The 16,658-nt window shown below is 44.7% G+C and overlaps 1 protein-coding gene across 4 annotated transcripts in view; it reads left to right on the forward strand.

Moving 5' to 3' along the window:
* The first annotated feature begins 3,144 nt into the window (after positions 1 to 3,144).
* LOC121569874 (voltage-dependent L-type calcium channel subunit beta-2) overlaps positions 3,145 to 16,658 on the forward strand; it is a 145,236-nt gene continuing 131,722 nt past the window's right edge. Inside the window, exons 1-2 of one of the 4 annotated variants that reach the window (XM_041881143.2) lie at positions 3,145 to 3,527; positions 5,034 to 5,126. In XM_041881143.2, the coding sequence (XP_041737077.1) occupies positions 3,450 to 3,527; positions 5,034 to 5,126 (171 nt within the window). In that variant the 5' untranslated portion in view covers positions 3,145 to 3,449. The remainder of the gene's footprint in view (positions 3,528 to 5,033; positions 5,127 to 16,658) is intronic. The other 3 variants (XM_041881142.2, XM_041881147.2, XM_041881146.2) reach the window with 3 other exon arrangements.

Consider the following 16,658-nt stretch of genomic DNA (forward strand, 5'->3'; position numbering starts at 1 on the left):
GGATCCTGCCCACACAGTGCTGCACTGTGCTCCCTCTCTCAAAGGCCAGAGTGGGCCTAGAGAGGGAGGGGAAGGAAGAGGGGCACGAGAGGGGCAAAAGAGAGAGCAAAGCCTACTGTATACAAAATATGCACTTATACTATATTCATGAGACAATAGATACATTTGTGATCTTGAATCTACTGTATAAGGCCACAATTATGATTCGATATTATACAAGATACGTTTATGTACAATTCTGATGAGATGCTCTCTTTAAGCAGTAACTGGTTAATGTTGAGTACTCGATACAGTAAAGTAACATCATTTCACAAAAGCCTGGTCCACAAGCTGGAGGTAGTCACCTGCCAATAACTCTACAATAAGGAAAATATGTTTATTCATAATAACCTCAGTATAACCTCAGATCTGCAAATACTGTAGATAGTGCTTAGATTATTTGGCTTATGGTTGGTTTCAAAGTCGTGAATATTCTGCTGACTCCATTTATTAGAGCTTCATTCTACAACAATGGGAGGAAGTTCATGACATTTTCTCTTATACTTGCAATTTATTTAGCTCATTTTGGGAATGCCGTCCCCTTTGGAATTTCCAGGATAGCTCCAGGTTTATTGGTTTGTGTGTGTGTGTGTGTGTCTATGTGTGCATGTGTGTTGTTCTAAAATACGCTCTTTGACATGCTTGTGTGTGTGTTTTGAAAGGCGTCCGCTGCCGGGATGGAGGAAGGAAGGGATTTTTATCTGGGCTGTGAGTGCACTTCTGTATCCGCAGCCATCCTCACCCGCTCGGCAAAGAGTCCCCAAAGCAGAGCAAAGGTCAGGGGACAGGAGGACAGAGGGAGCATAGACGTGAGCTAAGGGGAAAGGATAAGACAGACATACAATGGGATATGCCAGCGATGCACTCAGATGTTTTCCTTTTGGATTTTAAATCGGGGTACTGCTCTGACTCAAAACATAACCCATTGTGCTTCATGTACTGTAATTGTGCCAACGGTATGTGCTAAGTGTCTTGTGTGTGAGGTTAGAGTCAGGTTTTGATGTGTCAAGAGTTATGGTATTGAGCCAATGGTAAGGAAATGTCCTTAAAATGTGCCTCCTTAACCCATAAAAACCCTTTTCCACCGATGTCTACATTTGTTATTCTGAAACACTGAACCTTTGCAGGAAAACACAATTACAATATGCTGCAGAGTATAGGCCTACTGTAATTATTGTTTGTAAATTGCTGTATATGGATCATAATACAAAGAACAGTCTAAAGGCAATCTGATCAGAACAGACTCTACATTCATTAGTGTAGCAACTCCCAGAGTGTATCTCAATTCTTTAATTCCTCGCTTCCTCTCTCCTCACCTCATTCTCAAAGAGCATTGGCAGAGTAGATTCAAGGTCCCACCCCTAGGACCTGTTCCTCCAATGAGTTTTAAGAAGCAGATTGGGAGAGAGGATGCGAGGAATCACAGAAAGAGTAATTGGAAAAGAGCCCCAATGGTTTGTTGAAACATATAAAACCACAAGAGGGCAATGATGAATAATAAAGGCACTGAGTTTTGTCCTACTGTTTGTAATACCAACAACCAACAACATACTGCTAGAGGGGGCGGTTGGGGGCGGTTTACAGGAGGTATCAGTCATTTTGCCCATGACAAAGGCAACTGTCATTGTGTATTAGAAAAGTTTTTAGTGGTGACATTTGGCTTTGACAGGAGTAGGATTCCTGGTGATGATGCATAATCTATGATAAAAAAAAAAAAAAAATGGATTTATGGATCAAATAGTGATTGACCATGATATTGCATTTTTGGTCTGTGGAGCTCCGGGCCTGAGCTGCCACAAGGGAATTACTGGGGCTTTTACTCTGTCTAGACCAGCAGACATATCATAAACTTTACAATACAGAAAACTGAGCATGGATTCCACATTTACAGTCCAGTGACATATCAATCATTGTGCATTAGCAATGTAATGTAGTGTGAACTAAAATACGGATAGAATGTAAAAAATATATGATTTACGTTCATTCTCGCTCTATCTCCCAGCTTCTTAATAGCTTCTACCCCCAAGCAATAAGGCTGCTGAACAGCTAATCAAATGGCTACCCGGACTATTTGCATTGACCCCCCCTTTTTACACTGCTGTTACCCGCTGTTTATTATTTACATTTTACATTTTAGTCATTTAGCAGACGCTCTTATCCAGAGCGACTTACAGTTAGTGAGTGCATACATTTTTTTCATACTATGCATAGTCACTTTACCCCTACCTACATGTACATATTACCTCAATTACCTTGACTAACCTGTACCCCCGCACATTGACTCGGTACCGGTACCCCCTGTATATTTTTTTACTTTTGTTTATTTAGTAAATATTTTCTTAACTCTTATTTTTCTTAAAACTGCATTGTTGGTTAAGGGCTTGTCAGTAAGCATTTCAAGTTAAGGTCTACACCTGTTGTATTCGGCACATGTGACAAATACACATTTATTTGTGTGTGCAGAGTGCAAATATGATAATGGTTCAATTAGAGCCAACCCCCCATTTAGGGGAGCTAATGTCTCATCCCCTGGCCCCCATAATTTGTACACTGTGGTGTGTAAATGTGCTATAGTGCAAAGACAGTAGCCTACAGACAGTAGGCTTTGTCCTTTTATGTAAGGCTATTTATTGCAAAATATAAACATTTCATGTGTTTTTATCCAAAGTAACTCTTACTGTGAAAGGAGTAAATTAAAGAATAACCTCATCTCTAGGATAATTGCGCATGGGTGGAAGTGTCTGGTCAACGAGATTTATTAGGCTACAAACACCTATCAACGTGTGACGCTTTTAGATTTTCCCCTTCCCATTATGTTCCAACCCAATCATAAAAGTAATTATTATTTTACAAAATAAAGTTCAAATCATTGCAACTGTTAACTCGAGCAACTAGGATTAGTCTAGATGTTCCTTGCTTGAGACAAGGCTTACACCTGTGCCTTTGCTCGAGATGCGCAAACTTACCTGCATCCAGCTGCTGTAACCAGTTGAGTGCGCACGTGGGGGAAAAGGCTGTGGGAGTGGGAGTGAGTGGCAGTGAGTGGCAGATACTCGCTAAGTGACTGAGCTGTTCAGTGACATGCAGTCTTATTTATTTATTTATTTTTACCTAAAGGGAGGAAACAAGCCCATTAGAAAAACGTTTTTTACCCAAACTGCTCCTCCTTCCTACGTCTTACCGGTTGTGGTCTGACTCAAACTTCAAGACTGCATGGCAGAGTGGCTGAGGGAAATAGCAAGTCACTTAACTTCTCCGCCACAAAAGTCTCTTTAACACAACTCTTTTTATTAATTTGGACGTAACGTCGTGTCAAAGAAAAATGTCTGCTCTTAACTTTTGAAGAGAGCCACCGACCCTTGAAAAAGTTGATTGTCTATCTCAACGATCGATCGACGGTTGGATGTCAAATGGTCCATAATAACTTGCAAAAGACGCACTCACTTTTGGACAGACATATGGATTCGCTCGAAAACCCTGGGCTACAAGTATGTACAGTTGCAGGATTTTATTTCTATGCCTATGTCGCATGTGTATGGTAATAAATAACTTGCCATTTATGAAGTTATCCAACAAAAATAGATGCAAATACCTCATTTCCAATACCATCTTGGCTTGGCGCCAAATGTAACGAAGCAGTAAACTCCGAAGGAAACGTTGGAGGAGCTTGCATTATAGCCTAGCTTTTGGATAATAAGGACGAATATTCTTCTACAAAGTTAAACAACTAGGCTACTATTGTTTCAGGTGTGTTACATAGTTATAGCTGTCATTTGTTTGATGACAATTGAATTGCACCAGCCTGATTATTTTACCTGGTGACCCTCATATAGCCAAGTGATTTATTAGGCAAGAAGTTTCTTACATTTATGCATCAGTAAATATTTGTATTTTTGCATGGCCAGTCCAGTACTCTATTAGCCTTGGGGTTGGATATGAAATCCACACAGTTAAAACCAGCGATGCATGCTTTGAAGTGATTAAGAAAATATTTAGATGGTCTCTTGACCAGGTCAGTGGTTCAATAAGAAATCTGAATCATATTACATTACAGTACACAGTATAGACAGCAATAGTAAATGCGTCTTTTTGTAGGCATTAACTCCCCATAGGATCACTATTTTTGGTTCCAGGTAGATTCATTTTTGGTTCCATGTAGAACCCGCTGTAGAAAGGGTTCTACATGAACCCAAAAGTGTTCTACCTGCAACCAAAAGGGTTTTACCTGCAACAAAAAGGGGTTCTTCAAAGGGTTCTCCTATGGGGAGTATATAATAGCCTTGGTTTTGAACTACTGAAAGAGCAGATTGCCATTATGGTAAGTACTGGATGTTGCACTATTTCCACTTGCCTATCTGTTTATGAATGTAGTGGATTCAATATTCAGAATTTTCAATGACTACCAGGCTGCTCTTAAAAAAAAGATTTAGCAAATATATGCACTAGAAATGGCATTCAACATTGCCTAATGTCACTGCATATTGAGTGCCTGCACCAAAATTGGTATTTTAGAGTAAATAGACTAGACATAATAACTGGTTTCTAAGTAACCGACAGAATAGCTTTCTTTTTATATTCATAATTTACATGTCCTGGGGGAATGTGTTGGAATAGAAAGCAGATTTGGTGTTTTTTCAGTTGCTACTAGCAACATAGCACTTCAGCCCTGTAGTGCAGTTTCCCGAGGTGTAGCCTATTATGATCACAGACAGTATATAATCTATTTATCATATGCAATAATGTCCATTTTGGAGTTGAATGTCCTTTTAAAAAAGCCACTAGAAGTGACCTTCTCACAGTCGTTCAACAAAACAAAATCTCCTGGGAAGACCCCACACAACCCCCCTCCCCCACAAAGACCCCAGCTGCTACGACCTATATAAGATGTCATACCCATATGTCAATACATCATACCCTTTGTTATTCAGGTTTTAGTGTTACCTGCTGATAATAGTATTTTTTAAAAATACATCTGTTTTCTCCCCTTACTGAAGTCACATGGAAAAGGAGCACGTAGAAAAGGCAGATTCAAAGGATCAGATGGCAGCACCTCTTCAGATACAACAACCAACAGCTTTGTGCGACAGGTAAGGGGAACAAACACTCTGTGTTTAGATTACCTAAAAGGTATATATGACCTCAGTATCTTGAAGGTCTATGGATTTTCTGGAAAGCCAGTGATCCTAATGGTTGGCAGTGAGAATCCGATTTAGGAAGTGAGGGTGGGGTGTGAGAGTAATCCTGAGACAGTACCTTTTCTGACTTTGAATGCGTTAGAGAGGGGTATTAAGTTACTATAATGGTATGAATGTGATGATATCTCTAGGCGTATTGTATGTGCTTCAATATCTGGCCATCGGACACTTGTGACATCAAGTCTGTACTGGATGTTTACAGCATATAATTAGAACATTCTATTTCTATGGTTTACAGTACATAGCCAGTAAGTTCAGACTGGCGTAAGAGTGAAAACTGGCAAGTCATTGATATAAATCATTGCATGTTGCAACGAAAGCCCCTATTATAAACAGTGCTTGGGTACAGTATGTTAACGATCTCTGTGAACAGCAGGCACCAGTGGCTCTGTAGCTTTGCACTCAGTGCTTGAGTGTGGCTGGCGACACTGTGGCCTGTTATAAAGCAGACCCTCTGAGGTACATAGTGTGTATGTGAAGCACTCGCGGTGTCTGGTCTTTGTTGAGCAGCAGACCTGCAGGGACAGACAGGCAGAGGACGGGTTAAGGATGGGCGCCTCTGCAGAAATGTTTCTGCCTTTTTTGGAGGAGACACAGATCGCCTCCTCTTTAGCAGAGCAGGGGTGAAACCGGAGTGGGATCAGAACAATATGGCACGTTGTGGAATTGCCGTCTGCTTTCTCTCAGGCACAGAGAAGATGTTTGAATTGAGGCTAAGGGAAGTTCGCATTTGCTTTTACCATGTGTTTATATGATCAGTGAAGAGTTGCTGTGTGGATTAGGGTGGTAGTGATGAAGGTCTTCTCGGCAGTGATATGTCATGCCTCCCCTCCCCCGTCCTGGGTATGCCAACGGGCTCATTAGGCCGACCCCCTCTGACTGACTGTCGTCATCCTCTACAACGCTCTCAGTCTTCGTGACCAAACTCAATTAGACTGAGAGCGACTACAGTAACTTACATCTGAGACACAACACTGCGGGAGATGCCGAGACATGAGCGGGAAGTTAGGATAGGGAAGGAGAGAAAAGTAGAGGGAGAGAGAGAAAGGGAAAGAAAAAGAGAGCGAGGGGGAACGTATGAGGGTCAGACAAGCAACTACGTCTGAGACACAACCCTACTGAGAGAGATACCCAGACATGATGTAGGAAGTAGGATAGGAAATGAGAGAGAAAAGTAGAGGGAGAAAGAAAAAGAGAGAGAGTGGGGAAAGGTTGTACCTGGGTCAGACGGGCAAAGCTAAGAGCAGACATAGTATCCCCTTTTAGATGATTGCTGGAAGAGGACCCCAGGAATAGCAGCCCTTCCAGGAACTCTGTTAGGAACTAAATTAACTACACTGTTTTTGAATTGTTTTATCATAACAGCGGTTAAGCTGACCTTTTTTCCCTCCCCCTCTCCCTCTCCATCTTGTTGGACATTATTATTTTCACTGCTCACACAAGTATGATGCTGCGGTGTGTAAAACTTTAAACTAACACCATAGTGGGAACTGGGTTTCGAAATATGAGGAGGGAAAAAAGCATAGTTGTTTCGCTGCCTATTCGTCAAGCTGTCAAGGTCTTTTTAATCTTCTCCAAAAAAAATGTCTTGTCTCATTGTAATCTTCCCTATTTGTTATCAGAACTCTCACCATGCTCAGACTCAAATGTATACATAATCAAGAGAAATATCTTTTAAAAACTATAATAATAGTTGAGGTACATTTTGTGATGATTTTATGTTACTTTCCTTGAAATTATCATCTACAAAACTTTTTCATCAAGTGTTTAATTGTGAGTCTCGCCTATTCCTTCCAAATGCTCATATCACATGTTGTTTGAGTGCATTCCACTCTTATCCCATCTCCCCAACACCACACCTGTTGGCATGGTGACTCAATCCCAGTATTCATGTGGGCGAGTGTTCAGAGGCTCATCATGGTTACTGTACGCTCGATCCATTACACCTGCCATCTCTCGGTCCTGCAGTCAAACTGCTGCTAAAAGAACAGTCTTACTTTACTCATTCTCACACAGAGAGAGGGCAGACAGAGAGAGAGGAAGAGAGAAGAGAATAGAGACAGAGAAAGAAAGAGAGAGGGAGATAAAAAAAAATTAAGAAAGAAAGAAATAGAGAAGTGCCCTGTGACTCTTACTGCCCATGGGGTTTATGGTAGGATGGAGGAGGTTAAGAGCAGTGGTGGTCCAGACTACTCTCTGCTTTAAGTCCAGCTCTGCAAGAAGAATGAGTAGTCTCTAAAGGACTAAACTGTGTCATGGACTCCATAAATAGAGTTGAACCGAGCTAAATGTCATTGAGGGGATGGTAACTGATACTGTATAATTGCAGGGATAAAAGCTTGAAGGGCACTGCAGTCTAATTTGTTTAAGATTTTAGGCCCTCTGTCCAAAATGGAATCATTCTCAGGATGCGTCCCAAATGTCACCCTATTCCCTATGTAGTGCACTACTCTTTACCAGAGCCCATCAAAAGTAGTGCACTATATAAGGAATTGGGTGCCATTTGGGATTGTGATGTCACGAGAGGCTGTGTCCTGGAGGGACGTTACATCCCCCTGAGGTGGCTGCAAACCCAGACAGCTATGGCTCCATCTGCTGGTATGGTCGGGAACTCCACCCCTCTATGGCCAATCTTCCCACGCAGCTGAAACAAATGAGGAGCTGATGAGCTGAAGGTTTGGGAAGGGAAGAGACACAGTCTCCAAGCTGGGCTCTCTGGAGGACAAGAGTGCTGCACGTCCACTTCCAGGAGGAATATAAGGATTTGGAGATACTTACCTTTGGGGAAATACTCACCTTTGGGTATATGCACCGGTGGAAATACGTGTGGGACATTTGGAAGGGACGTTTTGCTGGGTTGGCCACTAGCTGCAACGTGGAATACAGTAAGACTGGGGAAAAGTTATTTGAGCGAGTGAGAGTTATGATTTTGGATGTGGAAGAGACATCCCTGAACTGTTAACCCTTAAAGAGCCACAAGAGAACAGAATTGTGTTATACTTTCGTTAGTTTCCCAAGACCTTTAATAAAATCCTTGTTTTGATTGAACCTGGTCTCCTTGCACTACTTGAGCAATCCCGCTGAAAGCTGTGTAGCCTCTCGTGACATCACAGATGGTGGAGAATACGGGCACGCTCAAGCGTTAATAGTGCATGTCAGAGGAGGATACCGAAGGTTTGATCACCCAGTTTTCCAAGTTGGCCGTAGGCTCCCCCGCCGACTGAAATGGAGGACATATTGAAAGCCCTTGTTGCTGGCCAGCACGCCCAGATGCAAGCAAACGTGGCTCTCTTGGAGGAGCAAAAGAAAGCCAACCTTCTGAAGGCAGAGGAATTGCAGTTGCAGAGACAGAGGGTTGTCCAAAATGCCCGCCCAATAAAGGCAAGTGACTTTATATCTAAGATGGGAGCTACCGATGACATTGAGGCATACCTGCATGCATTTGAGGCCACGGCCACTAGGGAAGCCTGGCCCAAGCAACAGTGGGTTGGTCTGTTAGCCCCCTTTCTAACCGGGGAATCGCTGAATGCTGTCCGGGACCTGGGCCCTGACCAGGTTACTGACTATGATGCCCTGAAGTCTGAGATCCTCAGCAGATATGGACTCACAAAGTTTGGTATGGCCCAGCGCTTTCACAGCTGGACCTTCCAACCAGACCAACCTCCTCGGGCGCAGATGCATGAACTTGTCCGAATCGCAAGGAAATGGCTGGATCCGCAGAGGAATACAGCAGCGGCGGTGGTGGAGGCCGTTGTGGTGGATCGTTACCTACGCGCCCTGCCTTATGAGGCAAAACGGTTCATCAGTCAGCAGGCCTTGACCACGGCTGATCTGACCGTGGAAGCTGTGGAAAAGTACCAGGCCACAGCGGAGATGCTGAATGCTTCCCGAAAAGACCCCAGGAGTGCGGCCTCACCACAAATGGGAAGAACCCGTCCAAAGGACCCCAAGGTCTCGAACCCAGCCACGTCAGGACTTATCCCGGCTCCAGGGGGAGCCAGAAACCAGGCGGGTCCAAGAAGAGTACACCAGGAGGGGGAAACTTCGACAGTGTTACCGGTGTGGGGAGATGGGACATATCTCCTGGCAGTGTGGGAAACCAGCCGATGAACCTATGCCCACTGCGGAGTCCTCCAGCTCAGCACCCACACACCGTTTTGCCTCGCTCTTGGGAGTCGTAGATGGCGGCCCAGATCGACCCCCCCACCTGCCCGGTAACTGTGAATCACCATGATGTGGAGGCCTTACTGGATTCTGGTAGCCGGGCCACCCTGGTGCGTAAGGATTTGGTGGGCCCAACGTGTCTGACCCCGGGGAAAGTCCTCCCAGTTTCCTGTGTCCATGGGGACACCAGAGAATACCCCATTACTGAACTTACAATGACCAGCACACGGGGAACCATACACACGACGGCGGGGGTGGTTGATTCCCTCCCCGTCCCTGTCCTAATTGGACGAGACTGCCCAGCCTTTTACCCACTCTGGAGAGAGTCTCAGGAGAGGATAACCCGAGTACCTCGGAAACGGAGAGGCAAGACTCATGCTGGGAAGGCTCCGGTGCAATCCTCCGAATTACTCACTCCCGCCCGGGCTCTGATAGGGATGGCAGGTGCCCAGACCGACACAGAGACGGAGCTACAGAATCTGGACAAAGAACTGTCTGGTCTGAAGGGGACCGCTGAGAGGTATCGTTTGTTAAAGCAACAGTTAGACATGAAGACAGAAGAGTTAGATATCCTCCAGGCTAAACTCCAACAGAGCTCCTTCCATAAGCAACAGGAGGAGCTGGAGAGGCTGCGCAGGACCATCGAGGAGTGTGAGGAGACCCTGCGCAGTAGTAAGGAGGTCCAGAAGAAGGCAGAGGAGAAGTACAAGGTGTTGGAGAACAAGATGAAGAATGCGGAGGCAGAGAGAGAGAAGGAACTGAAAGCTGCTCAACAGAAGCTAAACTCTGCTAAAACCAAGGCTGATGCGTTCAGTAAGAAACTCAAGGAGAGACAACAGGAGGCTGAGTCCCTGGTCCTAGAGGTGGAGGAGTTGAAGAGAGAGCAGGCTGGCAAGCACCACGGCAATGCGGACGCCCTCTCCCGGCGTGATGCCTTCTTCGCTGCCTTTACCCGACGAGGACGTCGGTCCCGAGGAGGGGATGTGTGATGTCACGAGAGGCTGTGTCCTGGAGGGACGTTACATCCCCCTGAGGTGGCTGCAAACCCAGACAGCTATGGCTCCATCTGCTGGTATGGTCGGGAACTCCACCCCTCTATGGCCAATCTTCCCACGCAGCTGAAACAAATGAGGAGCTGATGAGCTGAAGGTTTGGGAAGGGAAGAGACACAGTCTCCAAGCTGGGCTCTCTGGAGGACAAGAGTGCTGCACGTCCACTTCCAGGAGGAATATAAGGATTTGGAGATACTTACCTTTGGGGAAATACTCACCTTTGGGTATATGCACCGGTGGAAATACGTGTGGGACATTTGGAAGGACGTTTTGCTGGGTTGGCCACTAGCTGCAACGTGGAATACAGTAAGACTGGGGAAAAGTTATTTGAGCGAGTGAGAGTTATGATTTTGGATGTGGAAGAGACATCCCTGAACTGTTAACCCTTAAAGAGCCACAAGAGAACAGAATTGTGTTATACTTTCGTTAGTTTCCCAAGACCTTTAATAAAATCCTTGTTTTGATTGAACCTGGTCTCCTTGCACTACTTGAGCAATCCCGCTGAAAGCTGTGTAGCCTCTCGTGACATCACAGGATGTATACTCAGTGCTGCCAAACCCTTTGTAGGATTTATCAGATTACCATACATCTCCCGAGGCCTTATCTAAGTGCTCTGGACATTTATTAATAGTATAGCAGGAGAATATAATCAAATGCATCCCAAACATCCATAAATGTACACATTTTTAATGCCCCACATACACTGCTGGAGTTTTAGTTATGTGATTTCTGCGGTAGGTCTTTGCATTGACTGATGAGGCATTTTACACCAGCCTGGCTATACAGCATCTGCCATTTCTCAAACTCTGGTTTACATAATGGCAATATAATTATGTAATATCTCCTGCTGCTGCTTCCCACTCCCTGCTTTGTTTATGTGAAAGGTCTCACTTCCCACTCTCGCTTACTCTCACTCTCTCGCCCACCTTCTCTCTCTCTCCCTGTTTCTCACTCACTCACTTTCTCTCACTCACACACACACACACACTTTCCCGCTCTCTAGCTTTCGCTCTCTCTCTCTCTCTCTCTCTCATAATGCCATTTGGGACGCTGACCCTCTCTCCATAGGGATAGGGGTGGAGGTAGTGGTGGTGGGGTGTCTGAAAGAAAGGGTGTGGTGGGGTCTGCAGGGGCAGGAAACCCCTTTTTCATTCTCTTGATTAGAGACTTTTCTTTTTTCTTTTCAATTCCTAAAATTAGGTTTTCTCCCGTTAATGGAGGGTAGGGGTTACGTAAGCAAGTTATCAAATCTGGCAACCCCAGGGGGGTTTATGTAACTGATACCAAGGACACAGACAGGGTATGGCGTAACCTAGTCACCTCTGTTCAGGCCACTGACAACCTTATAGACCTGAGTCCTGCAGACATTTTTAAGGACACACCAATATGTGGAGAGGATGTACCTCTGTTCAATGTTTCCAACAGTACATGTTTTCTGTCATCTATGAGCCATAGGCTGGCAACTGAATCAAGCATTATGCTTGTTGTTGGCTACATATGCAATGCTCATAATTTGTAAGAATAATAGAATGACGATTCATGTTAAATGGACTTGAATACTAAATACATGGTTTAGGGAAGGACCTATGGGGTGGCAGCTGAAACCAATTTATGGTAGCACATCAGGCCCTGTGTAGCTCAGTTGGTAGAGCATGGCGCTTGCAACGGCAGGGTTGTGGGTTCGATTCCCATGGGGGGCTAGTATAAAAATAAAAATAAAACTAACTGTAAAGTCGCTCTGGATAAGAGTGTCTGCTAAATGACTAAAATGTAAATCACTTGTCTCCTCTGTTTGAGCTAGTGGCACAGAACAAGACTGCCATCTGGTGGTAAGAAATGAAGAGGCATTTACCCATCATGAATATGAGCTACTGCATGTCAGTCAGTCAGTGTTGGCATGCATGTTTGACCTATCCTTGACTATGTTGAAGTTATATGAATAGGTACTAACCTATAGGACTCAAAATGAAAAGAGAAAAGGTTTTGCTTCTGTTGCAGTATTATAATACATTGTTTTGTATGTTAATAGAATGCTAATTCAAGCCCATGAACTGCAAAGAATCACATATGTCCCAAACAGTTGTTTATCCTTTTAGGGTAATATATCCAGGAGTGACCTTGTCTTGTTTACCTGAGTGAAAAATGTAAGATGGATGCCTGCATAATCTCCTCCATTCTCCTGTCCTATCAGGAGAGGAGGCATTAGAGAGCAGTGCTCTTTGTTACGAGCAGGGCAATCTTTGTCTTCAGGCACCCACTCTCAGGATGGCTCCCAAATGTCACCCTATTTCCTATATAGTACACTATTTTTGACCAGAGCCCTAAGGGCCCATCTCAAAAGTAGTGCACTATATAGGGAACAGGGTGCCATTTAGGATGCATCCTCAGTGATTGAATGAGAATGTCTGCAGGACAGACAGTGGGGCTGAGACCTGCCAAGTCGCTTTGTACTTTCCTCAGGAGAATAAACAATGATATCATTGTATCTGAATCCTCTGTGTTCTTGTATTGCTTATCACTGTGAATCATTACTTTACATTTCTGATAAATAGTGGTGTGTTGGTATTATCATTAAACCTGTGGCAGCTTGAAGTTTTGATACATTACAGGTGCTTAAATAGTGTAGTATAGTCTAGTCTATTCTAGTATACACTCTTAAAAATGCTGGGTTAAAAACAACCCAGTGCTGGGTAAATAGTGGACAAAACACATGTTGGGATATATACACTACCATTCAAAAGTTTGGGGTCACTTAGAAATGTCCTTGTTTTCGAAAGAAAAGCAATATTTTTGTCTATTAAAATAACATCAAATTGATCAGAAATACAGTGTAGACATTGTTAATGTTGTAAATGGCTATTGTAGCTGGAAATGGCTGATTTTTAATGGAATATCTACATAGGCGTACAGAGGCCCATTATCAGCAACCATCAGTCCTGTGTTCCAATGGCACGTTGTGTTTGCTAATCCAAGTTTATCATTTTAAAAGGCTAATTGATCATTAGAAAACCCTTTTGCAATTATGTTAGCACAGCTGAAAACGGTTGTGCTGATTAAAGAAGCAATAAAACTGGCCTTCTTGAGACTAGTTGAGTATCTGGAGCATCAGCAATTGTGGGTTCGATTACAGGCTCAAAATGGCCAGAAACAAAGAACTTTCTTCTGAAACTTGTCACTCTATTCTTGTTCTGAGAAATGAAGGCTATTCCATGCGAGAAATTGCCAAGAAACGGAAGATCTCGTACAACGCTGTGTACTACTCCCTTCACAGAACAGCGCAAACTGGCTCTAACCAGAATAGAAAGAGGAGAGGGAGGCCCCGGTGCACAACTGCGCAAGAGGACAAATACACTGCTCAAAAAAATAAAGGGAACACTAAAATAACACATCCTAGATCTGAATGAATGAAATAATCTTATTAAATACTTTTTTCTTTACATAGTTGAATGTGCTGACAACAAAATCACACACAAATTATCAATGGAAATCAAATTTATCAACCCATGGAGGTCTGGATTTGGAGTCACCCTCAAAATTAAAGTGGAAAACCACACTACAGGCTGATCCAACTTTGATGTAATGTCCTTAAAACAAGTCAAAATGAGGCTCAGTAGTGTGTGTGGCCTCCACGTGCCTGTATGACCTCCCTACAACGCCTGGGCATGCTCCTGATGAGGTGGCGGATGGTCTCCTGAGGGATCTCCTCCCAGACCTGGACTAAAGCATCCGCCAACTCCTGGACAGTCTGTGGTGCAACGTGGCGTTGGTGGATGGAGCGAGACATGATGTCCCAGATGTGCTCAATTTGATTCAGGTCTGGGGAAAGGGCGGGCCAGTCCATAGCATCAATGCCTTCCTCTTGCAGGAACTGCTGACACACTCCAGCCACATGAGGTCTAGCATTGTCTTGCATTAGGGGGAACCCAGGGCCAACCGCACCAGCATATGGTCTCACAAGGGGTCTGAGGATCTCATCTCGGTACCTAATGGCAGTCAGGCTACCTCTGGCGAGCACATGGAGGGCTGTGCGGCTCCCCAAATAAATGCCACCCCACACCATGACTGACCCACCGCCAAACCGGTCATGCTGGAGGATGTTGCAGGCAGCAGAACGTTCTCCACGGCGTCTCCAGATTCTGTCACGTCTGTCACATGTGCTCAGTGTGAACCTGCTTTCATCTGTGAAGAGCACAGGGAGCCAGTGGCAAATTTGCCAATCTTGGTGTTCTCTGGCAAATGCCAAACGTCCTGCACCTGTGGACGTCGGGCCCTTTATACCACCCTCATGGAGTCTGTTTCTGACTGTTTGAGCAGACACATGCATATTTGTGGCCTGCTGGAGGTCATTTTGCAGGGCTCTGGTAGTGCTCCTCCTGCTCCTCCTTGCACAAAGGCGGAGGTAGCAGTCCTGCTGCTGGGTTGTTGCCCTCCTACGGCCTCCTTCACGTCTCCTGATGTACTGGCCTGTCTCCTGGTAGCGCCTCCATGCTCTGGACACTACGCTGACAGACACAGCAAACCTTCTTGCCACAGCTCGCATTGATGTGTCATCCTGGATGAGCTGCACTACCTGAGCCACTTGTGTGGGTTGTAGACTCCGTCTCATGCTACCACTAGAGTGAAAGCACCGCCAGCATTCAAAAGTGACCAAAACATCAGTCAGGAAGCATAGGAACTGAGAAGTGGTCTGTGGTCACCACCTGCAAAACCAGTCCTTTATTGGGGGTGTCTTGCTAATTGCCTATAATTTCCACCTGTTGTCTATTCCATTTGCACAACAGCATGTGAAATTTATTGTCAATCAGTGTTGCTTCCTAAGTGGACAGTTTGATTTCACAGAAGTGTGATTGACTTGGAGTTACATTGTGTTGTTTATGTGTTCCCTTAGAGTGTCTAGTTTGAGAAACAGACGCCTCACTGGTCCTCAACAGGCAGCTTCATTAAATAGTACCCGCAAAACACCAGTCTCAACGTCAACAGTGAAGAGACTCCGGGATGCTGACCTTCTAGGCAGAGTTGCAAAGAAAAAGCCATATCTCAGACTGGCCAATAAAAATAAAAGATTAAGATGGGCAGTCTGAGATTTGGCTTTTTCTTTGCAACTCTGCCTAGCCGTTTCCAGCTACAATAGCCATTTACAACACAAGGTCTACACTGTATTTCTGATCAATTTTATGTTATTTTGATTGACAAAAAAATTGCTTTTCTTTCGAAAGCTAGGACATTTCTAAGTGACCCCAAACCTTTGAACGGTAGTGTGTATATATATATTTTTTCCTAATTGGTAGTTACAGTCTTGTCCCATCGCTGCAACTCCCCTACAGACTCGGGAGAGGCAAAGGTCAAGATCCATGCGTCCTCCGAAACACAACTCTGCTGCTTGACACACTGCTCACTTAACCCGGAAGCCAGCCGCACCAATGTGTCAGAGGAAACACCGTCCAGCTGGTGACAGAAGTCAGCTTGCAGGTGCCCGGCCCACCACAAGGAGTCGCTAGAGTGCAATGGGACAAGGAACTCCCGGCCTGCCAAAGCCTCCCCTAACCCGGACGACGCTGGGCCAATTGTGCGCCGCCTCAGCCTGAGCTGTAGTGACGCCTCAAGCACTGCGATGCAGTGCCTTAGACCACTGCGCCACTTGGGAGGCCCACGTTGGGATATTTTTTGACCCAGCCAATTGGGTCACTTAATTGGGTTATTAAGCTATGATCCACCGGGTCAAATCCGAAGACAGGAGGCGTGGCTTAGTAGGAGTGTGACTTTCAGATAGTTCTATATATATCCTGGATGGATATTGGCCTCATTCCGTCAGTAGAGGATGCCTGGTTGTTCTTTAAAAGTGCTTTCCTCCCCATCTTAAATAAGCATGCCCCATTCAAAAAATTCAGAACTAAGAACAGATATAGCTCCTGGTTCACCCCAGACTTGACTGCCCTTGACCAGCACAAAAACATCCTGTGGTGTACTGCATTAGCATCGAACAGCCCCCGCGATATGCAACTTTTCAGGGAAGTCAGGAACCAATATACACAATCAGTTAGGAAAGGAAAGCACTAACTCCAAAAAGTTTTGGGACACTGTAAAGTCCATGGAGAATAAGAGCACCTCCTCCCAGCTGCCCACTGCACTGAGGCTAGGAAACACTGTCACCACCGATAAATCTACGATAATCGAGAATTTCAACAAGCATTTTGCTACGGCTGGCCAT

This window comes from Coregonus clupeaformis, chromosome 7 (assembly GCF_020615455.1).
Source record: "Coregonus clupeaformis isolate EN_2021a chromosome 7, ASM2061545v1, whole genome shotgun sequence".
In the NCBI taxonomy this organism is placed as follows: Eukaryota; Metazoa; Chordata; class Actinopteri; order Salmoniformes; family Salmonidae; genus Coregonus; species Coregonus clupeaformis.